Here is a 26705-nt window from a genome sequence, read left to right as displayed (position 1 = left end):
ACATAACCAGAATCTACGGGCCTGTATCGATAGTCCAGTGGAGAAGGGCTGTGAATAAGAGAAAGGAGAACTTAGAGTTTGCTGAGCAGCAATAAGCCTGAACAAATTGAGATTCAGGAATTAAGCAAATAAATTGCAAGAAGGACTTAGAAGCTGTTTTTGCAAAAATGCAACAACTCTTGACTTGGGCCTGCAGAGAAACTCAGAGCATTTCCCTCCCCTGGCAACCATGGCCCTTAATTTGCATGATTCTCCTGGGATCATTTTAGATTTCTAGGAGCAACAGATCTGATAGTTGCATTAACAGCTTTTGGCTTACTAGAGGCTAATTAATTACTTACTAGAGGTTAATTCAGCAACAGGGTATTTCTTACAGCTTCTGGTCAGTGCTCTCTCTTACCTCAGTCTGACTTCGACCATTCTCTGTGCATGCTTCTTACCCTCTACTACTTCAGTCTTCCTATATAACCTAGAGGTTAATGCCAGTACCCGTGGAAGGCAGGGTTAAGGAAGCTGGTCCTCTGCCTTCTTACTATACCTATATTGGTTAAATATCTCCCTTTGCCTTCAATACTTTCATCTCATTAATTGGCATATTTGAGCTAGTTGGCAGTACCTGGTCCACTGGAATTCCTAGAGCTGGGTTTCTGACATAAAACTCTTATAATAAAAATCTTTATTTAAGCTAACTAGAAACATGAACAGAGAGATTTTTAAAAAGGCAAAACAAGGGAAGAAAACAGTGTACAGTTTACTCTATAAAAGTCCGTTCGTTATATATGTGTATGATGTAGGTGTATGTGTGTGTGGTGTATGCAGTGTAGTGTGTTCATGTGTGTGTTTGTGCCTATGTGTGTGGAGAGAGAGGGAGAGAAAGAGAGAGATGTGGGTGTATGCGTGTATGTTTGCTGTGTGTGGTATGGCGTGTGTGTGGTGTGTGTACATTTGTGCATGTGTGTGTATATGTGTGATGGGGTGAAAGGGTGCAGAGGAAAGAACAAACTAACGAAAATGCTTGAAGAGATGTTTCTCTGAGCTGTGAGGATGGGGAAGAGTAATTCTCAGTTTGAGAGCCTGGAACTCACTTCCATCATTACAGTACAGCATCCTCTGCTGGGTGCTCTGTCACTGATCTTCAGGCCACGCTGTGGGGACAGAAGCACAGAGGCCATGACTCACGCAGGTTATGCTGCTCCTTGTCCCCGTGCGCTGCTCTCTCAGAGAGGTCTTTCGCTACTGAAGCACAAGACTTCACATTCTTCCGCGATGACTGTAGACTTGTCCCACTCGTCCCAGTTCTCCAGTCCCGGGGACTCTGGCTCGGTTTCTCATTATCAGTACATTCCTTTCCTTGACCTGCTTCAGCTTTGCACAAGAAACATCCAAGTACAAGTAACTTTAAAAGGCTATTTCTCATGCGGCAATCCCTTTGTGTGGATGAAATGGTAATAAAACTGGGTTATCAACTATTTGGCAAAACAGAAAAACAAACAGGTTTTGATATTTTCATGTTCTCCATAAAAGGAAATAAAATTCTTCAGTAAATTTAGTATCATCCAGCATGGTTAGGAATGCTTAATTATGTGATCCAGCTAACAGTGTCTAAACCACACACAAATTGCCAATTTCCATAGATTTTCATTCTTTGGTGAGCCAGAGGTGCACATGGATCTGGCAATAGCTGGAGATATAGGCTAATATTTAATTACGATCATGGTCTTACTGGATGGTTAATGGAGTGTCAGACAATAGAGTCATCATATCTATTACTGGGTATTGCTACTGGCTGGCTTTCTTACTAGAATTTTGTTCTTTTAAAGAAGATTCACCATAAGTAGGCATTTATAGCACTGAGTGCTAGGATCACAATGTTCTGTTTCTAAGACTGTCAGGAGTCTGTGGGATTTCCTTAACTTCCATGCTAAATTTTCTACCACCTGACGCCATAATTTTGGACCTTGAATATGTAATAAAAATAAGTTCCAGGATTTCTAGTAATCTTACGATATTTGAAAGGACAGTGATTTTGACCTTCTGATCAAAGAAATCAAAGGGGAAGAGGAAGCCCTACTGTGAACTGGAAGGAGAGAGCCAGCTCAGACAATAGAGGAAAGGAGGAAGAGAAGCCATAGCTCCTCTTACCCAGGCTGAGTCTCTCTAGCATAAAATCAAATCATAGATAGTGACAACATGTAGTGAAAAGGGTAGGGAGATGCTGAGAGAAATCAAGGCAGAGTGAGCTTTCTTTCCTCTGATGTTGCATTTTCAAATATTACAGAGTTTAAAACCATGCTATTCAGTCATAAAATACTGTCCCCTACTCCCTTCTCCCATCTGTCTGTGTGAACTGATATCCTTCCCCAAATCAACTACATATAACTAATTCTATTTTCTTGGGAAGGCAATTGTTGACTAATGAATCATCTTTCCTGTAATTTCTATTTTTTGTAGCTTTAGTTTGGCCAAGTTCCCTGGCATTCCTGCTGAGTTATGTAATGGAAAATTTGACCTCACACTTTTTGCTTTTTGTAACATCACAAAACACTGATATAAAAGGGCTACACAAAAGAAAACTTAGAGATGAAGGGATGCACAAAAAGAAAAGGCTTAGGTTGGACAGGAACAAAGATACACTAAATCATCTGGAAAGGAAATATTTAGGTTCCCAGACACAAAGTTACATTTATCTTCAAGAACAGCTCGTTTGTTACAGCTTAGGATGTCACAGCGTTTCCATCATAACTCTGCTGTTCTAAGGATTGTAAACTAGCCATAAAAAGTCACTCTCGAAATTAACTTGGAACATAGGCAGAACATTTTGTAGATCCCAGGACTTGCTTCAAAATGGTGATTTTTAGGGTGGGGCAGTCAGAGGGAAAAGGTGTCAGGAAGTGATTTCTTGCATTTAGCCACATCTGAGCTGAAACAAAACTTTGGCAATCAGTCTTGTGTGATCATATTCCACTGTCTAAGGAAAACCTAACAGGTCACACAGAGTCTGCTTTATAATTTGGACACTTGGGACTGGCCATGGAGAAACGGTTTCAGAAGCCACAGCAGATGAATGAAGTGCTTATGAACACTGTCTTTGTCTTTTTAAAACTCTTACGTCTTTCCTTTCCCAAGGCAAAAAAGACATTTCTTCGAGTGTATATCTCAGACATGAGGAGACAACACTTTAGGCACTAATCCAAAGTCTGTCTCTCTGTAGCACAACAGTCCTACAAGCCAAGAAAATACTAAACCTGACTGTGATGGGCAGAGTCCCACACGGCTGCCGGCACCATCTTCTTATAGATGCCACAACCCCCACGTAGAGCACATACTATCCAGCCCAGCCAGATACCCAAATGGGGTGTATCATGCAAACAGTGACGGCTTATTTGTGTACTGTTAACCCAGACAGTGCCCAGGGCTGTCAAATGCACATGCAAGGGAGGATTTAGTATATTATTCATCTGGATGTGTTGGAGAAAGGACGGGGAAAGGGCGGATGCAGAGAAGTCCCAACAAGTCACTACTTACTCAGGCTGCTAGTAAACCATGCAGGTATTTCTCAATGCTACCTAAACTATCCCCAAAGAAGCAATGGTGTGTACTCTACTCCATGAAAATGAACTGCTGTTAACAGAAATACACAAATGATTCTGAGGAGAGAACACTTTCAGTCACTGTGTATAGGCTGAGTAAACAATGCTTATCTGAACAATTAATGGTTCTGTTCAAAGAGGAAGTTAAACAGGAGAAAGATGAAATATGCAAATAAGATGCAGAGGTTTCTCTTAATTTTATAGCCAGAGACTATCTTAGATTTGAATCTCTTGTCGAGTCTGGTGAGGAGCAGTAAGAAAAGGAAACATTTGGACAGTCTGGAGGGATTCTGTTTTCCTACTCTAAAAAGCATGTGGACAGACAAAGTTGCTAACTACCATGAAAACTATCAGGGGAAGAAAATTACCATGTGTTGTTTAAAGTCCTATTTACAGGAAGGTCTGAGATCTTGGCTCAAGAACAACCTGGCTATAATATATGAAGACTGTCAACCATAGGAAAGACATTCTACTATAGTCTATCGGATACCTAAGGCCTTCGTGCGATACTTCTGATAGTCCACATTACAGCAAGACTGAATTTCATACTATTTAACTTGGAATATGTTTAATTTTTCTATTTCCCATGACATCTTAATCCAAACTGCTCTTGTAGTAGAGCCCACTAAAATCATCCCTTTACCTTTAGCACTGTAACGTTCTGATAACAGAGCAATCATGCATTCATTAACTATCCCCCTCCCCTATGCTGTCAAAAGCACTTGGAGAAGGAAGTTGGTCATTTTTTTTTAAGCCAAGTTAATAAGTCAACAACACTAACTGAATTAGATGGAATGTGTGATGTTTTTCAGCAGCACATGGAAAGAAGTGGGGTTATCTCTGTGTTTGATGGGTTATTATCTTAGGACAGTAATTTCCATAGAATTAAACACCACTGAAAGCCATGCCTGTCACAGAACTGTATTCCAGTCACTTGAAGGCTGAAGCAAAGGACTGCAAGGTCAAGGCCAGCTTGTGTAATTTAGTAAGTCCCTGCCACACATTTAAAAGTTTTCAGTATATCTCATTTGTTATGAGCACTAAATTTATAGATATTTATAACATCTATTTATGATGAAAGTAATAATTTTTCTTCTGAAATGCAGAGGCATGAGGACTGTTGTGAGTTACAGTGTTCAACTCTGTCTTATAAGGCAAAAACAAAAGGAAAATGTCTCAACACCAAATACTAATTTCGAATATCCGTAGGCAGTGTGTCTCTTTTCAGAGCTATCTGGCATATGTTTTAGCTAGGGTTATTATTACTGTGATGAAACACGATGACCAAAAGCACCGTGGGGAAGAAAGGGTTTATTTCACTCACAGTTCCTCAGCAAAGGAAGTCAGAACAGGCCAGGAAACCGGAGGCAGGAGCTGAGGCCGAGGCCATGGAGGGATGCTGCTTACTGATTTGCTCCCCGTGGTTTGCTCAGCCTGCTTCCTTAAAGAATTCAGGACCACCATCCTAGAGTGATCCTTTCCCCATCAATCACTAATTTAGAAAATGCCCTATATGTCTGCCTACAGCCCTATCTTATGGAGATATTTTCTCAATCGAGGTTTTCCTCTCAGATGACTATCTTGTATCAAGCTGACATGAAACTAGCCAGCACAATACATGTAAGGCAAATAAGCATTTATTTTCCTCCTTATAATATCAAAATTGCAGAAAAAGTACAGACAGTATGTTTTATACCTAAAGGATCTTTTTATGACAATACATAAAGCGATTTCCTGTCTGATTACACTTGGATATACCTTGTTTATTTAACCAGCCTTGATATTACATAGAATGTCTATTAAAGTAAGCAGTAAGAAGTCACATTTGGGAGATGACTTTTTCCTATTTCTACTTCCAACTCCAATTCTCATTGGAGAGCAAAACAATGGTGGTGGTGGGGGGGGCAAAAAAAGGATCTGGCTAGCTAGCTTTTGTATAATAGCATGGTTTATTCTTCTTTGTCATTAGTAAGACAATATTTTTTGGATAGTCTCAATATCAGGGATTCATCACTCCATTATTCTTTATATTCCCACACAAGTTATACTTTCATGGAGAGGAAAAGAGACAAAGGAAAACCCAATGATTGAGAGCCAGATGGGCAGAGGGAGCTGACTAAAGCCGACTTCCTGTGGCTGAGACACTGCTCAGCTGACACGCTGTCATCGGCATCAGCATAGACTCTGAAACACACGCACACAAACACACACATGTACGCAGGCACATCTTTAGACAGATGGACACAGAACTTACACAGGTGTGTCTAGGCGATATATGAGCAACAGGGAAACTTTATGACACATTTATACGTTTTGTAATTTGAACATGAAGGCTGTTAAAGGATGTCTGTAGTCTCTTTGCTGAGGAAATATGACCTATTCTCTAATTTTGCCTAGGGATGCTTTTCATATTTCTGCTGAGTTGGCTTTACAGTGAAGATAACTTTAAATGTGTGTTTGCTGTTTTAGTCTATTTTTAATAGCTGAAAAATAACTTCAAGCTTCAAAGTTGAAGGGAGGGTACTAACTTCACTGACTTTATCTACACTTGCTAAATCATTAAAAATATACGACTCTTGCATTTTAGTTTCTTTCAACAGCTACACATACACATTTAAGCCATTTGAGTGAGTCGAGAGATTATGTGCCTTTGTTTACGAAGAGCATAGAGGATCACTTCCTGGTTTGTCATCACCAGGAGCTCACGTGTTAGGAAGCTGGTGTTCATGAGAGAGGCTGAGGCATGCTGGGAAGTTGGTGCTCATGGGCAAGGATGAGGTGCTATGGGACCGAGGCAGTCATGCTCTTTTTGTTTTTGGTTTTGTGAGACAGGCCCGGCTGCCCTGGAACTTGCTTTGTAAACCAACCTAGCCTCAAACTCACAGAGATCCTCCAGTAGCTGCCTCCCGAGTGTTGGGATTAAAGATGTGCGCCACCTCTGCCTGGCCAGCAGGTTCTAAAGAGGGAGTAATGTCTTCTTTCTAGAGTGGGTTAATTCTCTAGGGCTGTGATTAGTTCCCATCAGAATGGGATGCTGTGGTAAGCCAGCCTGCCCTCTCTTTCCTCTGTATTCCACAGTTTCCTTGTCTGTCTCTGCCCTGTTACGACACAGCATGAGGTCCTGGCTTGCCTTTGACTTACAGCCTCCAGAACTGGAAGTTAAACGAATGTCTTTGCTTTATGAATTACTCAGCCTCATGTATTTTCTTATAGCAACAGAAACTGGGCCAGGATTGCATTTTAAAGTCATGGTATTTCTGAAGTACTTTTGTTTGGCAATTGTCTAAATTCTAATACTAAATTAATTAATGAGACATCTTTCTCAATCCATAACGTCAAGGTGCACATGACTCAGTTCATCCAGATGCCACTGCCAGGGACAAGATCACTTGGTGAAGAAGTCACTGGCAGGTTTTTTTTTATTCTAAAGCTATTCCCAGGAAACTTCCTAACATCCTGGCATGAAAAGATGTTCCAAGCTCATCTGCTTTTTCCTTCATTAGCCCTTCATTAGTCAGCCATTTCTGTAATAAGCCCTAGACCCTGGTATAGAAAATGAGACTTAGCAGTCCAGCTATCGATATTATATATGCTTATGGTTATAAGTTAGCAGGCCCTCAGAGCAGAAATATCTAGGGAATATTTCATGTTTTAATAAGCTGTCATAAAATATATTTCTATATACACCTTCTTCTAACCCTGAAAAATATTTTGCTCCCCATTTGACATCAGGCCAAATGACAGGGCCTTTGGGATGTGAAGCTCCACGGGCAGACTGCGAAAAGATACTCACATGCCAATTTGGAAGGCTAGAAGGAAGCAAGATGCAACCACTGCCTTCTGGAGTGCATTGTTTTAGTGCCTTTGGCCCAAGGGACTTGAAAACATCCACAGCTTTAACTATTAGAGAAACTGGTCTATTCACCCTAGAAAACAAGAACCTGAATTGACTAAACAGACTCTAGGCATGAGTATGGATCTGTGATATCAGTCAACATATGTAAACAAAGTACAACAATGGCCTCTGCGCTCTCTGGAGGGCACTCACCCAGCTCTTTGATGACGACGTGACGATGGTTTTCTTGTGACTATTAGTCAAGATGTTCAAACCGAAAAGCTAAAACTGCAGAACCAAACACCCTGCTCTGGGGAAAACCATGCTAAGGAAACACATTTGTATGTATGCACTGCTCTAATGAAAACCTTATAAGAGCCATCCCTACCCAACACACACACACCGTGAAAGCTGACACTGGTATTCTTTATCAGTGTTATTTTAAGAAAGTCTAAGTTGAATTAATTATAAGTGTTTCTGCACCACAAGCCTGAGCTTGCTGTCATACCTAAATAGTAGACATTTTCTGTCGAATTTTTAAAATATGTGTCTGCTCCGTTTTACTGATAAGGAAACATGCATAAGTGACCCAAAGCAGTCAGTTCAGATGGGAGCCGAGGCCACAAATAATTTCTTCTTTTATTCAGGAAACAGGAAGTAATTTTTGGGGTTATTCACTTACATGGCAACCTCTAACCCAAAGTTAACTCTAAAGGTGCATTCCCTGTTTAAGTAGGTGAGAAAATGTGGTGGATTCTTTCCATGTACACTGGGCAGAGGAAGAACACTAACAGCAAGCAGCCTGCACACTGTAAATAAACACGGAGCCAATAAGCCATTATGTCTGCCCTGAGAACACATTTTCTCCAGACAGTAAGAGGTGCATTAGCACATACTTGTCTCCTGCCTGCAGCTTTCCATGGTATTTTTCACTTCCTCTGAGTTACTGAATATATTTGGGGGATTATGAGAAAAACCAGTGCTGTGATACTGATCAGGAAATTCTCTCTTCATGGGGTCCTGTGTCTACCAATTTCAGTGGATGCTGATGAAGAAAGTTCCTTTTTTCTTATATGTAATAATGGGTCATTAATGTAAGTAGGTAATAATAGCAACCATGCTTCTCCAGTCAAATATTCATACTGTGAGACTGGTTGTATTGTGTTTTCAAACAAACACGGATTAAGTAACATGCTTTACATAAAAGAGGCTGGCAAAAAAACCCACAAAAAACAAAAAAACCCAAAAACCTCAAACCTGGATTTTGCCACCGACCATACAGAAAACAGCCCTTCCCACCATACTTCCACATTTCACTTAGAGAAAATAAAATGATTTCTTGAAAGAGGCATATTGGATTCCTGTCTTCTAAATCATAAGTCCTAAAAATAAATCCTAAAAAGGGTACCATTAGAGAAGCAGAAACCAGGCTGAGTTTATCCTAGTCATAAGGCAGTTCTGGGTTTGGCTGAGGTCAGTTCTGGCCTCTGAGAGGCATTCTGTGGAAATCTCTATGGAATCTATTCAGTCCTAATTTTTTGTAATCCTCAAAACGCCCATCTTCACACCTGGTCTCTGGTTACTGGGAAAGAACCGGAGGCAGAGCAGTTGCTGAGCAGGAAGTGTCCTGATATAGGCAAGTTACGGAGTCCAAGCTAAGGGCTCCCAGACGTGCAGACGGTGTTTGCTGCGGGGGTTTTACAATGTTGCAAACATTAGTCACCAGCTTCAAGAAGATAACACAAGCTCTGAGAGCTGCGATTTTCAAAGGGATCTGGGACTGAGGGATTCGGTGGAAGCCTTCCAGGCCAGCAGCTGCCAAGCTAGTGCGTTTTTCATTGGCTGCCACTTGATAGGGGGAAGGCAGGAGGATGAATTCTTTGAGGGCAAGTTCAGACAGTGAATAGTTCAAGGTTGCAGGCTGCTGAGAAACTGGGGGCAGTGAATGGACACATAAACCACAAATGTTAAAAGGCACAACTGGTTTGATTTTCTCTGAAGTTTTAACAGCTAAAATCGTTCTATTACTGTGGAATCATTACATAGTAAAATTAATATCGATAAAGCAATGTTGGCCAGTAAGATAACGGAGTCAGCTTTTCCAATTAGCCTTTTTCTTTCTCATCTATGGTCATGGTTCCGTGGAAGGGAGTGAATTTTCATGATAGGTGGGTATGGATTTGCATTTGGACCTGATCTTCTGGGGCTATGTGATGGAACTGCAGTTTTATTTTCTGGGGTAGAGTAAGACCTACCTAGCAAGATCATTGCAGGGGATGGAGTGGGGTATTAGATAATGACTTTTATGTGGTAGAAGAGGGGAGATAATCAAAAGAACGAGAAGTTGTCATTAATGCCACATCCACTAAGGTCCCTCTGTTACAGGTAGCTACCCTCTGCCATCTGTATAATTATCATAGGTAAAGTTACCCTACAAAGCCAAGACATCTGCATTCACCTGCCTGTGAATAATATATACTATTTGTTGTAATCTTCTTCATGCTTTAAAGTTACAAATAACCTGTAAATTCAAAGTTTAACATTATAGCTTTTATAAGATCTTCAGAGATTCTCTGTAGGGCAGGAGACCTTTTCTGTAGAAGCTTAACAGTAACTTGAAGTTGACTGTGGTAGTGGGGGATATGGCTAGCAGGCTCCTCTGCATCTCCAGCAGACTTCCTGGAGATTCACTGATAATACAGACCACCAGCTGCCATTCCTAATAAAACAGCCTCCGGATCTGCATAGCTCACAGCAAGCTGTAAGTCATACATCCTCTCCTCGGTTCTGCTTTTCTTCTTTAAGGCCAGCTAAAACCTGCTTTTCATAAATCTTATGAGAGTAAATCAAAGCAACCAAGCTGGAATTTGACAGAGGCCTAACCAAGACTATTTACAGCAGAATGAAGGTGAGGGCACCTGTCTTCTCCTTGTGTCTACCTGCCCACCAGGACTTTCCCTTAGCACATTCGAATCATCTACATTTCAGTTATTAACAGCTACAGTTTTCTACACATTTCATCATTTAGCTCCGTGTGGCAAGGGTTAGCAAGTAATGTCCAGTAGGCCAAATGTGCCCTGAATCTGAAGAGTTAACTGTGAGAATGACTTTTACTTTTGTAAAATGTTGAAAATTTAGAAAATACGTTGTAACTCTTGAAAAATAAAACTAACTTTCTGTGGCAACAAATAGAGCTTTATGCAAGCATAGCCACGCTCGTTCACTTATATCTTGTCTGTGGCTGTTACAGCAATGACGTTTGGTGGTTATCACAATGATCTAGGGCTAGCAAACCCTGGAAGGCTTACTAACTGATACTCCATAAAAGGTCTTGCTGTGGAGGTGAAGCAAATTCCTGCAGCAACATTTCTTTCCCTTTCTCTCTGCTCGGCTGCTCTAGCCCCTCAGCTTGGAAAGGAAATATTAGCTAGATGCTGGAAGTAGAACAAGACAATAAAAAGAGAAGTGGTATAGAAACCAATAGGTGTGTGTCTCAAGTTGTTTTTAGACACAAAGTTTTTATGTTAACTCTGGACTTTCCTAGAACATGGCTTCTCCCTTGCTGCGTTCTCAACTTCCTCCACCTTTGGAAAAAGGAGTCTTGTATTTACTAACAGGATCCTTGTGATAGAGATGAGAAATCTCATCACTATGCCCTCCTTCACCCTCCCTTTCTCGTCGACCCAAGATCTAACAAAGGAGTGGCACTGGATTTCTCAAAACCTTCCCAGTTGACCAATTTAAAAACTAAAACCCCCTGTTCTAAACCTATGGAGATAGAACTGTAATGTGACCATATAATGATTACAATGAATAATTCATTCTGGTCTCTCCTGGAGAATGGGGCACTTATGGCAAATGACACTGAATTATTTAGTTTCTGGAAATTCCCTTTCATGAATATGTCATTTCAGTACATAGTTTAACAATGCTGATGTCCAGGGAAATACCGTCTAAATTATAGCATAAAACAATGATCCCAGACTCAAAGACCGGACAGTGAGAGGTTCTCTGGCTCCTATAACTCCATGACGGACAACAACCTGGAGGAGGAAAGGGTTTATGTGCTTAGCAGTCACAGTCCATGACTAAGGGAAGCTGCAGCAGGAGCTCAAGCCAGAAGATGGAGGCAGATAGTGAAGCGGAGACCAAGGAGGAGTGCTGCTCCCTGGCTTGCTCGCTACAGCTTCCTTGGTTTGCTGTCTTATACAACCCGAGACCACCTGTCCGGGTGTCTGAGTCCTCCCACACCAATCACTAACTGAGAAAACGCCTACAGGCCGACGGGAAGGAAGCAGTTCCTTTACTGAGGTTCATATAAGTTGTCATAAAACAACCAGAACAAGATAGAAACAGGATGGGCACAATCACTTTATGTCCAGAAAAGAAAAACTTACTTATGATTATAAAGACAATATCACTTGGCAAATGTATTTCTAGTCAAACTTTAATATTTCATAAACTTTGCAAATGTATTATCAATCTAAGGTTTCATCCTAAGGCACTTGATTTATCTTTTATTGTAAAAATGAAATAAAAATTTTTTCTTTGAGCCAAATAAGCCCCCATTTTCATTAACAAAAAGAATTGAGTCTAAGAGCTGTAATAACTGCTAAAAAAATAACTGATCTACTAATAAAATATCAAGGGATATATTTATGATATACTTTGGTGAAAAGGTATTCTGTGTGTGCGTATGATTGTATGCATGTGTTTGTGTGTGTGTGTGTGTGAGAGAGAGAGACACTGGAAGCCCGATATAACACTATCCATTGTGTTATAGCTACATGTAAAAGGATAAAATAAAATACAAAAATAACCATTATATTTAGAGTTCACAGTAATGACTTTTGACCCTATCCATTGGTATGATAGCTACGTAGCCCAGGCTGGTATTGAGCTTGTCATCAACCTATTGTAGCTTCCTGAATGTTGTTATCACAAGTGTCACCTTCCTCAGTTTTGTTAAGGAAATATGAACACCAGCTGTCATTATACTGTTATCAGTGCACAAGAATCAAGATTATTTTCTAACCACAGACATTACCATAAGCACTTGTAAAGGAACTCTATACCATCACTTTATCTTATATTTTTATAATTTACAATGTAAAATTATCTATGAATAATTCCTGGATAAATAAGTTCCTGGGTAAATGTACAATATTTAAAAATATTTAAAAATTTAACAAAACATTCCTTAATTATATGGTTACTTCCAGGAGACCTGCACAAGATCAATACAATAAGGCCAGTCAGCATTCCAGCAGGCGACACTAATTAGATACACACACACACACACAGAGAGGATCTGAAGGTGGGAGTGTCTAGAAAGATCAGCCAGGTGGGGGTAGGTGGATCTATGTGAGTTTGAGGCCAGCCTGGTCTATAAGAGCTAGTTTCATGACAGCCAGAACTATTACACAAAGAAATCCTGTCTCAAAAAACAAAACAAAACAAAACAAAAAAACAACCTAAAGTCAGTAGTAAGGTACTGGTACTTGCTAAGATTTATTCTATGACCTTACTCTATCACTATGATAAAAAATTATAACTATTAATAGAAAGCAAATATTAACAGAAAGCCCAAACAGCTATTGTCTTCACCTGGAACACAACAGAAAGTTGGTAGATGTTCAATGTGAATAGCCTAACAATATACTGGATGAATAGGGAAAGAAGGAAAGCCTATTGGCTAAGAGCAAGGCTGAAATGGTGACTTGGGTTAACTCTACGGCTTTAGGCTGATTCCTAACTCCAGAATATCAGTTTACCTGTCTGTAAAGGAGGATAGCATCATATAATGCAACTGAGTGATGCGAAAAATAATTGCAATAATCTGCACAGAGCACTTCCCATGCAGCCTGCATCAGCCTTTAAAGCTCTCGCCAGCTTCCTTGCCCTGCCCTGTAGGTTCCACCCTGCCTTGCCTTCAATGTCTTTCCTAAGCGCTCACTCCTCCCTCCAGTCTCACTCTGTCTTCCACTTCATCAAGATTCTTTCACCTGAGTGTCCATTCCTTGTACTCTTCTTCCTCTCATCTCCCTGTGTTGTAGAGAGCAGATCAAATTCTTCAATTACTTCCAGCCTTTGGAGATTTACAAGTTTATTTGGATGGCTGAAGTAATTCATATACATTTTCCATATCCCCTTTGAGCTAAGGGGATTGGGATTAGATCATTGGGCTTAGTTGTGCATCTCCACTCACTGAGCCATCCGTCATCAGCTCACACTTGCCACATTCTAAACATAAATCCATTGGGAAAAGCAATGTCGGTGAACTGAACAACAGGCAGGACTTGCAGTCTAGCAGAGGGAGAGTGGACTCCACATGAACTAATGCAATGGAAGCGCTCTTCTGTGACTTCTAGAACAGGGCAGGAATAAATGAGGTCAAATACAGTCTGTCCTCAAGCTACAAGATGCCACCAGAAGTACCTGCTCTGATGCTGAAACAAGCACAAAGAGGGGGATAGGCTAGGTTTGGTCCATTGGAGAGTTTTGGCTTGGCCAAGCACTATGAATAGGTAGTTTTTAAATCCATTCATTCCCTTAAAAATATTTATTAAGTATGTAAAAATGAGGCATAGGTTTAGATACTAAGAATACAACAGTGGGCAAACTCAGACTATTCAAGTCCTGGTCCTTGTGCAATCCGCATGCTAATGTGGAAGGCGGAAAACAAAGAAGAAAACCTGTCGCATATTGGATTATGAAAAAGAAGAGGAGAGTGGAGAGTTGTATGAATGGATGTTTCTGACAGAAGCCTAGACCATCCAAGGCAGGCCTTGCTGAGAAGACGACTTCTGAATAAAGGGCGAAGGGTCAAAAGGCCATGGTGATACCTGGAAAAGAAGGAAGAGCAATGGCAGAGGTCAAGAGAAGGGAATGAACTGGTGTACTGGAGAAACAGGCAGGAGGCCACTGGAGCTGCAGGGACGAGGCCAAAGGGCTTCAGGTTTCACCAGGAGGCCTTTGGCTTTCAGGCTACTTGAGACTGGGAGAGCCTAGAGAGTTGTGAGCGTGGGCAACATGATCTGATGCATTTTCAACAGATCCTTGGATTCTGAAAAGGCAATCTTCTGTGCCTAGAGACAGTAGACCTGGCGAGAGGTAGTGGCGGGTTGACTACACACCAGCACAGTGAAGACCCCAGTGAGTGGTCAAATTCTTAATATATTCTGAGGGTAGATCCAACAGAATTTCCTGACGGATTTGATGTGTGTTTTGAAAGGAAGAAAGAAGTCAAGAACAACTTCAAGGCTTCTGGATTAAAGAGATTAAAGCAAGTGGAAGAAAGAGGTTGCCAACATGTGAAATCAGGGAGTTTAATGTCATAATCTAGACTTCTGGTTTCTCTCAAAAGAGTGCAAGATCTTGTCAACTACATAACTGTACTTTTTTTACATGACAAAAATGATTAGGAGCTAAGAAGCCACTAGCCCTTTTAGCCCTTTTGGACAGGGACAGGTCCTTAGTCTTCAGCTGTCCTTGTTCCTAGTCTCATACCAGACCTTCTGGGTGATAAAAAGTCCTCTACCCATGTGACTCCTGCGCACAGCTGGCGTTCAAGGTCCCCACTGCAAACTCTCTCACTCACGGTAGGAAAGTTTAACAGAAAGTTTTACCTGTAGAAAAAGAACAGAGGGAAGCACTGGGGAGACGAGAGTAAGGGAAGTGATCTAAGAAATCAATCTGCCCACTGTGGTATCAGAAAAGTTAGCAGTTTTGATTTCTGAAAGTGACTAAATGAATTTAAATGTCATCGCCCCTCTGCCTCAGAGGGCTATGCTGGTTTGAAAGTGGCTTTACATTAACAAAAGTAGCCTGGGGCAGTGTGGAGCTGCGAATGGGCAAGGAGAATGAGCCCTGAGAGGCAAGGGCAGTCCCTCCACATGGGTGCTCATTTGCAGACAAGAGGGACAAGTCTATATGGCAAGGGTGAACTCTGACATCAGAAGTGACTTCGAGTGTGTTATCTGGTATGGTAGCTCGCTGTTACGAATGGGGCACGTGTTCTAAGGTGTTCGTCTGGTCTGTGAAGACTGCAGATGATAAGGGGCACGCGCTCCACTGACAAGAGCACGCATGTACTGGTCGGTTTTTGTCAACTTGAGTAACCTGGGAGGAGGAAACCTCAGTTGAGGATTGCCTCCATCAGACTGTCCTGTGGGGTATTTTCTTGATTAATCATCGACAGGAGAGGGCTCAGTCCACAGCGGGGAGTGCCACTGCTGGGCACGGGGGGCCTGAGTTGTATAAAAAAAAGCTGAGCAAGTCATGGAGCAAGCCAGGAAGTGTAATTCCTCCATGATATCTGCTCAAGTTCTTGCCTCCTAGTTTCACTAAACAATGAAGCTTTAAGTTACATAAACCCCTTCCTCCCTAACTTGTTTTTGGTCAGTGTTTTATCATTGCAATAGAGTAGCAAACTAAGATAAAAATATGTGAAAACTTAGTCATAGTAAGAAATTAATAACCATAATAGAAAAAATAGGATAGTATAATGTGAGAAAAGGATTTAAAATATATTAAATGTTCATTTACTAACTTTATACCACATCTGATCATGAATAATAAGCCTTGGAAAGCAAACTAAATTGCAAAAGGGATTCCTATTGTATTAAAGTCAGGGGTTAGATAATCATCAAGACGGATGGCGATCTCTCAAGCTTGCATTTCCACTTCCAGCCAGCGGTCAGCACGTCGGTCCTCTAATGGAGCGCCGGCAAAATCTTAGTGTGGCAGTCGGCATATCCATCCTGGCCACTGACCAGTGTTGATCTGAACAGCCATGTAACCACCCCTAAATGCCATCTGGATAATGAAGGCAGCGGGGACAGTATAGATTCCGAAGCTTCCCAAATGGACCTTTATTTTATCCAGTCCAATGCTACTAAACCTAGGAACAGGTCCACACCAAGTTAGAGGGTTAACTCTTCAGTGTGCCCATGCATTTTTCCCAGTTGCCCAGAGCTGTGCTTGTTTCTGAACCTGCATGTCCCTACTGGACTTGTTAGCAGAATTATTTAAAAGATGTTCTGTATGACAAATGCATTAAAGAGTGTGCAAAGAGAAGAAAAAGCGATCAGTGTAGATTAGACAATTGTGAAAGGCAGGAAAAGTGCTTCTAAATAAAGAGTCCAAGGGCATTCAAGCTATAATCTTGTTCCACAAGTGCAAAAATGCAACACGACTTATAAGAAACCATAGAAAATACAATCATTAAGGTATAATTAATGGAAGAAAAATTTTGTTAGGAAATTGTGATTAGCAGACCTATAATGAGAGAAAAGGCCTGGTGCTACCGCAAAGATACAAGCACACCGAGAGGAGAATGACAATCCCTATGGCAGAACTTCATCGAGGCCCTTGTTCTTATTTAAAACCAAACAAAGCAGGTAACAGGAACGTTGAAACCGCTTTCCAGGAAGTGTGTGCATGTGTGTGTGCACATGCATGTGTGTGCGCGTGTGTACCGTGGAGAATGGGTTTAAGGCTGTAGGAGGGAGGGACAGAGAGACAGATGCTTTTGATAGGCTGGCATGTCCTTGCCAGTGTGTCAGCCAAGGGGAGTACAAGTTCACTTTTGTAGAGAGCACACTGGTCTTCATCTAATTCTCACCAAGTGGAGATTGCTTTAATTGGTCGGAGGTTTTGGCCTGATCCTTTCTTGTCATAAAAAGTATGATGAAATTACTCAAAAAGTAACAATACATGTTGAAATTTACCTGGGATGGCTCCACTGTGAAGAGCAAAGAAAACTTTGGTTTTTTTGAGGGTAAGTCACACAGAACAGGAGTAGATCTAGGGAAAAATAATAGTTTTCAATGGCGAGACCAGGCCTGTAATTTTCTGCAGCACACTATGACATCATGGTTTATATGAGGCCAACTCCATAAATCAAGCCTTACCTAATTAGAGATTCTTCTGCAGATCTACATTATTAGAGCAAATAATTAAAACAGCCTAGGCAATAACGCAAGCCAGATCTATTTACAAAAATGTTCTTTTTTACCCCCAAACTTTTAGTCTTCCTACCACTTACAGATCTTTCCCATTTACTAAATTATAGACTCAGAGTGTTTCTTTAGTCTGACTTCACTTTCAAGGAATTCTTCAATTAACTTTACGTTGCTTTAAGCTGTTCATCCAACGAGAAAACAATCTGTGGTTTCTGACTCCTCTGCGTGCCAATGGCTGCCATCCATGTTTGACTTTCAGACACACTGTCTCTAGAGAACCAGGCTGTGTTTGCATAAAACCAGCCAGTTGTCATAGCATTTTGACAAGCACTATAGGAAAACAAAGAACAATACTCTGTCGTGGCTAAAGAGAGAATTACCACTGCACTGGGGACATACATGACATCCACACCCAATCACCTGGCCTGGGCCAGAAAGTAGCACATACTCCATTTTCACTGTGACCTGGCCATCCTCGGGGGAGCCATCTTTTTACCAATTCCTTTCTTCCCACCATGCTCTTTTCTTAGATTGTTAAAATACCTAAAACTCAAGGAAAGTTAAAACACCTAAAACTTCTTGCAGCTACAACAAGATGCAAAATTGCCCCTTACAAATCTACACAGCAATACTATGTGGTCTCTGCAATGGCTATGGTGCACCTACTGCCAGATCTTCAGCCAGATACGGAGTAATACAAAGTCTCATCTTAGAGAAGAACGTCAGTCCAAAAGCCTAAAGTATTCTCTGCCTCCGGTCTAATACTAAGCCCTGTTGTTTTCATTCATTCACTTATGTTTGTAAATGATAAGCTGGCTGCAGAAATAACCAGCAGAACTAACGAGGAAGCAGATGCTGACTGCTGAAGAAAAAGATCTTCACATTTTGTACATACCCCAGCTGAGGCAGGAAGAACTGACTCCTTTTCTTTGGTCCCTGGGTTGTTTCTGAGTGTCTCTGACCCTCTGGGAGCACTTGGGAAGCTAAGACTCACACAACAATAGTGAAAGCTGAAGGCCTCTGGGATAATCAAAATGAGATAAATGTGCTACCTACTCTTCCAAAGTCACACTCAAGCTGGGTCTGTAGTGGAATGTGAAACTGTTGAAGGGGCGGGCCCTTTCACAGCAGTGCCATGCCACATCACACATCCAGGTAGAGTCAGAGGAACTAGGATGAATGCATAGGCCAGGTATCCCCAGGACTGACACGAGATTGGCACTGGCCCTGCTGAGGCTGCCTGTGGCGGGATACCAATGGAAACTGTTTCTTCTCCTCCAGACAGCACCATGCTGTGATCTTCTGTGATCTGCTGCTATTGTACCTGAATATACTGATTTTGATGTCTGTGTCTGTCCCAGTTTACTCCTCTCTTCTCATTCCTCTGACCCTTCCTTGGCTCTCTAGCCCAAGCCGGAAGCAACAGGATCAACCATCTAGGCTATTCATTTTTCCACCTCCATTAGGAAGCACAAAGTTTGGGAAGCTCAGTGGCTAAAAGTGCTTGTTATGCAAGCCTGATGATGTGAATTTTTATTATATGAATTATTTATGCAAATATGGATATGGTGGCACGTATCTATAATCCCAGCATTCCTACAGGAGACTGTCCTAGAAAATTATGGTCCAGCTAGCCAGAAGGGCATAGCACAGGGGCAAACATGAGAGATCCAGCCTCAAACAAGGTAGAGGGTAGAAAAACCAGGAGGTTTTCCTCTGATACAGGTAGTGGATGGATGTGTAGATGGATGGATAGGTAGATATATAGATGACGGATGGATGGACAGACAGACAGATAGACAGGGATAGATAGATAGATGGATGGATGAATGGCTAGATGGATGGATGAATAAATAAAGGGATGGATGGATGGACGGATGGACAGACAGATAGATAGGCTGGACTAGCATGACGGCACACACCTTTCCCAGTGCTTGGGAAACAGATGCAGGTCTCTGTGAATACAAAGTCAGTCTGGTCTACACAGATCAGTCAGGGATACTCAGAAAGATCTTGTTTCAGAGAAACAAAGGCAAATATATACATACATACATAGATACATAGATGGACAAAGTTCTATAGAGTATTAGATTTCTTCTTTAACATGCAAATCACTGTTTTTTTTTTTTTTGATTTTTCGAGACAGGGTTTCTCTGTAGCTTTTGGTTCCTGTCCTGGAACTAGCTCTTGTAGACCAGGCTGGCCTCGAACTCACAGAGATCCGCCTGCCTCTGCCTCCCGAGTGCTGGGATTAAAGGCGTGCGCCACCACCGCCCGGCGCAAATCACTGTTTTTACTAATTTATAATTTCTTCATTAATCACAGAGGGACTCCCTGATATTCAATTTAGATCTTTAAGTCTATTCTGTAATCGACATGTTCAATATAAAAATCACTGACTTGTTCAAGGCCCTGCTTTATGTAGTAAGAATAGTCTTCTAAACTGAGGTCATGATGTAGACCTTGCCTCGGAGTCCTAACTAACTAGGTAACTAATCTCCTGTCTTTGTTCTTTCAGACATGCCTATGTAAAATAAAATGTTATAGAAGTTATAGAAGCTTTTGCTCCTATAAGGCAATTCTGAAATTCAGAGCAGGACTCCTCTTCTCTAGAATTCTTAATACTGGCATCCTAAGCCTGGTTTTGGAGTAAAAACGCAAAGATGTCAACTTGGTAAATAATCATGAGCAAGGGGGACAGAATGAACTGAAATCACAGAAATTTGAGTTTCTTATGACTCCCAACTATACGGAATAAACTTCAATGGCAAGGACCAGTGTGTTACCAGGAACTTTCAACTCAAGTTTTGTCTGATGCCCTGAAAAGCAGCGACGTCAGAAAAAAGGCATCCTCCAATGTTGTGTGAAATAGCTGGGAAATTCTGTACTGTGGTTAGAGGTCTGGGCTTGAAACAGTGAGCACACTGGCTTTAAGAAAACCGAGAGCCTGTTATCCCCTAACAAAGCAGTCTTTGTGATGAGCTAATAAAAAGACCACATTTATGTACCTTTGCAAATTTTAAATTAGATCAATAAAAATGAACATCATGAATTTATGACCATGCTTTGGGTACTATGGTCATTTTCACCGTATCTGGCATGGTAGATATGAGAAAGGATTAAGGGGGCAGAGGAAGTTTGGAGGATGTGCTGGATGATTTCAGACTAAATAAGAATAGCATGATTGTTGGGAGGAGCTAAATCTACAATCTAGCTTCTTAGCTGATCTAAACATTTCAAACAATTCTTTCTGCTCTGAACAATGGGTTCACCAAGTTGGACTTCTCTCTATTGTTCAATCCACTTCTAGCTCAACCGATAATCAGAGCCATAGAATGGAACAAATATTTGGAAGTATTGATTTCTAGTGAGAGAAATTTTTAGGTCATATATTTAAGGTGAAGAAAATGAAGGCCTTAGTTAGGAATTCTTAATTATATAGAGAATCTAGGAAGAGAAAATGAAAAAAAGGATTAAAAACAGCAGAATAAGTAAACTAGGAGCCTCTGAAGCTTTGATTCTCAACCTTCCTAATGCTGAGACCCTTAAAAACAGTTCCTCATGTTGTGGTGTTGTGGTGACCCAACCATAAAGTTATTTTGTTGCTACTTCATAACTGTAATTTTACTATTGCTATGGATTGTAATGTGTAATATCTGTGTTTTCTATGGCGTTAGACAGCCCCTGTGAAAATGTGTTCCATCCCCAAAGGGGTTGTGACCCACAGGTTGACAACCACTGTTCTAAAAGCATCTTTATAGCTCTTATTTTCTCCAAAGTGTGTTCACATGGACTGGCTCAGCAAAGCCAAGCTATTCAACCTACACTATGAACCTGAAAGAGCACTAAATGCTATTTTTCCTACGTTTGCCTGACTTCCGTAGAGCGTCTCACGGGAACGGTGACTCACAGAACACATGGTGGAACACTGGCAGCAGCACAATAGGTTTGCCTTTTCTTTTCTTTACTCCCTTCCTTTCTCTCCCCTCTCGCTTTTTTCTTTCAATTTTCAGTTTTTGAGACAGAATCTGATGGCATCCAGGATTAGTAGCCAAAGGCGATCTTAAACTCTTGCTCTTTCTGCCTCACCTCCCAAGGGCATGCACTACAGACCCAGCTCATTTCTGGCTGCACTTCTCACTCTTACCTGTCTCATTTCGGATACTCAGGAACAACATGTAGGGAAAAACCTATTATTTCTGTTTTACAACTCCTCAACAATCACAACTTGTTTTTCTTTACTGAATGACAGCCCCGAACACCTTCACACCAGGCTTCAGCCACGGGTACTGAAATGGAGTGCACTCGAGAAAGCCCTACACTGATCTTCAGGACGGTGATTGCTGATCACTTACTGAGGCCAAGAAACGTGGTAGGAAGTAGGAAAGATTTCAGGATGAAGGTAATTAGACGAAGAATAGGCTACAGAAAAGCCTGGGGTTAGATGAAAATATTAAAAAGATAAGGAGGCTTACACCTGAAACCTCAATACCTAGGACGCAGGGGTGGGAGGATCACTGAAAGTTTGAGGCCACTCCGGTTAAGAATATAGTAATATCCTGTCTTAGGAGATAAAAGAGATAGATGTAAGTACCTTTTCCAAAAATAATTTAAAAAAATGTATTGGGAGGAAGTCATAGAGTAATAGAAAGTGGAGTGTTTTGTAAAGCACTATTCAAGGACACTATGGCCTGTTTCAAATAAAAGCCTTAAATGAAAAAGGGAACTTTATCAGTCTGTTATACTTTACTTCTGTTATTCTCGTCATCAATCTATTTCTAAAGTGTACCTGGTTGTCTTGCCTAGATGTAAGTATTACCAGGGAAGGATAAATGGGTACAAGGAATTCTAAGTCTGGAATCAGGTATAAAGAAGTCATTTATTGCAAATTAACAGAGATAGCATAGTTTGAAAGGCTCTCTCTCTCTAAATGTATATATCACCTCATTATTGCAAACAATAATCATAAAGGATTTAGATTATAGTATGTTTACCAACTCCATTCGTCACATATTCACAGGGTGCCTTCTTTGTATCAGGCAGTGTGACAGGTGCTATATGTATAAACATGTGCACAAGAAGACATAGTCCCTAGTATCATGGGGCTTTCAATTCAACAAAAGCAAACAGAAGATGACCCCAAGGCACTAAGAGTTTAAGACAAGTTTCTCTATTGTAATTATATATTAGCCAGAGCAACTTTTGCTTCAATAACCTTAGCATATAGTTTCAAGCATTGCCAGAATTACTGATAAAATAAAATTTTAAAAAAGTATTTTTTGGATTCTAAGGATCAAAATTAGGGTTTCACACATGGTAAATACTCTACCACTAAGTAATACCTTCAGTTTCAAAGGAGTTAAAAATATTCTTCTATAAGGCTGGATATGTAGCTCAGTTCGTAGGGTGCTTTTCTATCATACAGGGATAAAGCCCTGGGTTTGAGGTCCAGCACTGCAAATCCCGAGCATCATGGTGCATTCCAGCATTTAAGGCCAATCACTCTCAGCTACATGGAAAGTGGGAGGCCAGCCTAGACTACATGAGACCTTATCTCAAAGGAAAATTCTACCAATAAAATAGAAAGACAATGAACACAATTTGTAGATATAAATAGTTATTACTGTTAAAATATAATTCTACATGAAGCTACTTATAGATTTAATTTAATGCACATTAAAACTTTAACAATACTTTTATACAAAAGAAAAACTCTAAAACTTATATGGAACTACAAATCTCCAAATAACCAAAACAATCTTGAATAAAAAGAACAAAATTGGGCGCATCATGCTACAGACTTTAAGATACACAATATAGCATCAAAAATTCATGATACTGGGATAAAAAACAAACATAAAGACCAATGAAAATAAGAGAGCCCCCAATCTATACATTTATGATTTACTAATCTTTGATCAATGGGACAGGAGCAAAAAGGGGGTAAGTGCCAGTCTTTTTTTTTTTAAAATGACACTGGGAAAACTGGTTATCTACTAACAGAAGAACGAAACTGGATCCTCATCACAAAATGCATCAAAGACTAGGAACTATAAAAGGATTAGATGGAGACATGAGAGAAACTATAAAAGTATTAGATAGAAGCATGGGATGAAGTGATTTTTTTAACATATTCTAAGCAGAAGATATTGCATCGATGATAGTTTATCCACACAGAAAAGAAAATAATAAAATAGAGAGATGTCCTACAGAAGGAAAGAAAATGTTTGTGAATCAAACACATGCCTAATAAAGGGTCATTAGTATCTAAGAGAGGGACCTCAAAGACCTTGTTGGAGGAAGCACGTCACTGTGGGGATGGGCTTTGAGCTCTCTTTCGTTCAGTGGAGTTCCTGATGAAGCATCCTCCTCCTCCCAGGCTTCCCAATATCAAGGAAGATTTTTACTCCTTTCCTAAGAAGCCTGTATTCCTTAAAGGGTTCCTGATTCCACCAGTATCTTAGATAGATGGGAGGGTCTTTAGATGATCATTTCTTAGAAAATACAAAAAATGCTTGTTTGGTTTGGGTTTCTAATGATATCAATGAGAAATTAAATTCTCAGGAAGGAATATGAGGGAAAACATTGAAAAATTTGTATAGGTCTTATCTAGAAGGCTTTTTGGTCAGCTAAAAATCATCAATTCTGCCAGTTTCTGTCCTGTCTTAAAGCTATGAAAAAAAGAATTTTTAGGTATTTCTGTCTTTATATCCTAAAAGGTAGGTGAAGATATCCATGTACATAATCAACCAACATGCCATATGAATTGGTTTTTGAATATTTGAGTTAAAGGAAATTATTCACCCTTGACTTCCCATATACATGCCCTCACAGGGGTTCTTAAAAGCAATCTACCTGCTAGTCGACATAGACATGATCTTCATCTTGATATGAGAAATGCATCACTTCAGATCACAGGTTGCCAAACAAAATTAGGGATAAATATAGACACTCTCCATTTCAAGTTACACTTGTGTTTATATTATCCATCCCCTCACCCGTCCATCCGTGCATTTTACCAAATGCGCAGTACTTTTTGCTTTTGACTACATCTCATTCTAGTACACGCTGACTTATAACTCCTTATGTACCCAGGCTGGCCTCAAACTCACTGACAATCTTCTTGCCTCAGCCTTTTCAAATACTGAAATTAGAGGTAGTAACTGTCACATACAGTGACAACAGTGCTTCGAGAAAAAATGGTCCTTATGTTTTATGCTCCTGAACTTTTGGTGCAGAGCCCATACTGAGTAGAGAATTTCCTGTGTCTAAGTCAGTGGTTCTCGACTTGTAGGTCGTGATCTCTTAGGGAGGGTGTGGAATGACTCATTTACAGGGGTTGCCTAAGACCATCTGCATATCAGATATTTACATTACAAGTCATAACAGCAGCAAACTTACAGTTATGAAGTCGTAATGAAAATAATTTATGGTTCGGGGTGTCAGCACAGGAGGAACTTTGTCAAAGGGAAGTTTAAGAAGTTTAAGGAAGGTTGAGAACCGTTGCACTAGTGTTTTAAGGTGAACATCGAAGTCAATCTAACATATATGCTTAAGGACTGTGTTATTTACTCAGTCAGAGTCAGCAATAATATATGGCAATATCCCACAGTCTTGAATGATTTACAATTACAAACTACCGGACATTGTAGATTTAGAAATTCAGAACACAGTGGGCGATGATGAGGCACACACCTTTAATCCCAGCACTTGGTAGGCAGAGGCAGGAGGATCTTTGATTTTGAGGCCAGCGTGGTCTACAGAGTGAGTTCCAGGGCAGTCAGGACTACACTGAGAAACCCTGTCTTGAAAAAAAAAACAACATCAACAAAACAAGCAAGAAACAAGAAAATAATTCAGAAGACAATAATGGAGAAGAGCGGAGGAATGAAGCACCAACTGGCCAACTGGGTACTTTGAGTCATAAAACCTTATCAAATTAGCATCTAAAAGAAAACATAAGTCATGCAAAATCATGCCAAGAAATACTTTGGAAAGGTGTGGTACTAGGAAGAAGAACTTCAGGTTTTGCTTATGTATGATCCTAGAAAAAGAGCACAAAACCAGAAAGAAAAGTGTGGCTAGGATTCAGGATCTACCAATTTTTCAGGAATTGTACCAAATACAGACATCCTTCTTATCACTGAGAGATGGAGAACGAGCTGGGAAAGGGGATTGTTCTGCTCACACATCCCACCATGCGGCTCAGGTGCACAGGTTCACCTCTAGCTCTGAACATAGCCAACACTGCCTCCAAACACTCATTTCCTCTGTCCAGAAAAGGTTGTGCTTTAAGTGGATACATTTTTAAAGATAAGCCATGATCCAAATTATATTCCATGAGAGGCACAATGTTTCATGTAACATGGCAGCAACATTGAGGAATCTAAGGAATGTCAGATTTTTATCAAACACCAGCAGAAATCACAACTCTAAATTTGGTACAAGTCTCAGAAGGAAATTCAATCATTCCTAAATATAAGAACTCTTCTACTTCCTGAACTTCAAAAACACAAAGTTGAAGTAGCTATAAACATGTTTCTTTCAGAAGCAGGTTTTCATAGCAAATGCACGTAGTGTCAGATCTTTCCTTATTCCCCACAGCCTCCTCGCTCTTTTGTTACTGTTACTGCCTACTTAGGCAGAGTGCATTACTATGTAACATATGAAAAACCAGACTGAGAAACCACAAAAGTGACAGTGGACATCATGTGAAAAAAGTAATACTTTACCAAGTGGCAAATTCCATCATATGAATCCATCCAATCAGAAGACTTACCTAAAGATAAGAGATAGAAAAAAAAATGAGGACCTGTTATTATGCTTAACACTCAGTATACTACGACACGGCAGACATGCTAACAACTGATGGGCAATGCAAAAGGGATACACCATTCCAGGCCAGAAAACACCGATTCCTTTAGGTCAGAGATGGTGAACACAAGGCCAAACGAAGAGGGAGGAGCCTTTTATTTTCATCTTACTTGGTTTTCAAATGGATTTGGAGTCTTGTTTGACAATGTGAATATATATACTTTTTACTCAGGGGAAAGGTGCCAGTACACCAAGTGCTACGGTAATTTCCTCTGTTGGTTTTCTTTCCCCTTAACACTTACACGTTTTTGCTATTTCCTTTTTTATATCCCAGAGTGAACAGTGATGTTCATGAAAGGTGCCAGATTAACAACCTGGGGAAACTAAGTGCCTGCTCTATGGACAGAGAACGTTCAATGTCATGGAGGTGATGAAAGGTTCCCCTGTACTGTGCTTGCCTATGTTCTTCGGGCTGTGACCCACATCACCCAGCCCTCCAGT

At 40.5% G+C, this 26705-nt stretch overlaps 2 protein-coding genes across 4 annotated transcripts in view; one reads left to right on the top strand and one right to left on the bottom strand.

Moving 5' to 3' along the window:
* Cmss1 (cms1 ribosomal small subunit homolog) overlaps positions 1-26705 on the bottom strand; it is a 292336-nt gene that overhangs the window by 107112 nt on the left and 158519 nt on the right. Inside the window, exon 3 of one of the 3 annotated variants that reach the window (XM_075961911.1) lies at positions 26123-26169. The exons of 1 other annotated variant lie outside the window; for it this stretch is intronic. Coding sequence is in view for 1 of the 2 variants with exons in the window: in XM_075961903.1 (XP_075818018.1) it covers positions 1086-1107 (22 nt within the window). In the remaining variant the exon portion in view is untranslated. Of the gene's footprint in view, positions 1-1085; positions 1146-26122; positions 26170-26705 lie in introns of all 3 variants that reach the window. One more of the 3 variants, XM_075961903.1, reaches the window with a different exon arrangement.
* Filip1l (filamin A interacting protein 1 like) overlaps positions 1-26705 on the top strand; it is a 241563-nt gene that overhangs the window by 59992 nt on the left and 154866 nt on the right. The gene's annotated exons all lie outside the window — the stretch shown is intronic.

This window comes from Microtus pennsylvanicus, chromosome 1, assembly GCF_037038515.1.
Source record: "Microtus pennsylvanicus isolate mMicPen1 chromosome 1, mMicPen1.hap1, whole genome shotgun sequence".
Lineage (NCBI taxonomy): Eukaryota > Metazoa > Chordata > Mammalia > Rodentia > Cricetidae > Microtus > Microtus pennsylvanicus.
This window is presented reverse-complemented; position numbering and strand designations above follow the sequence as displayed.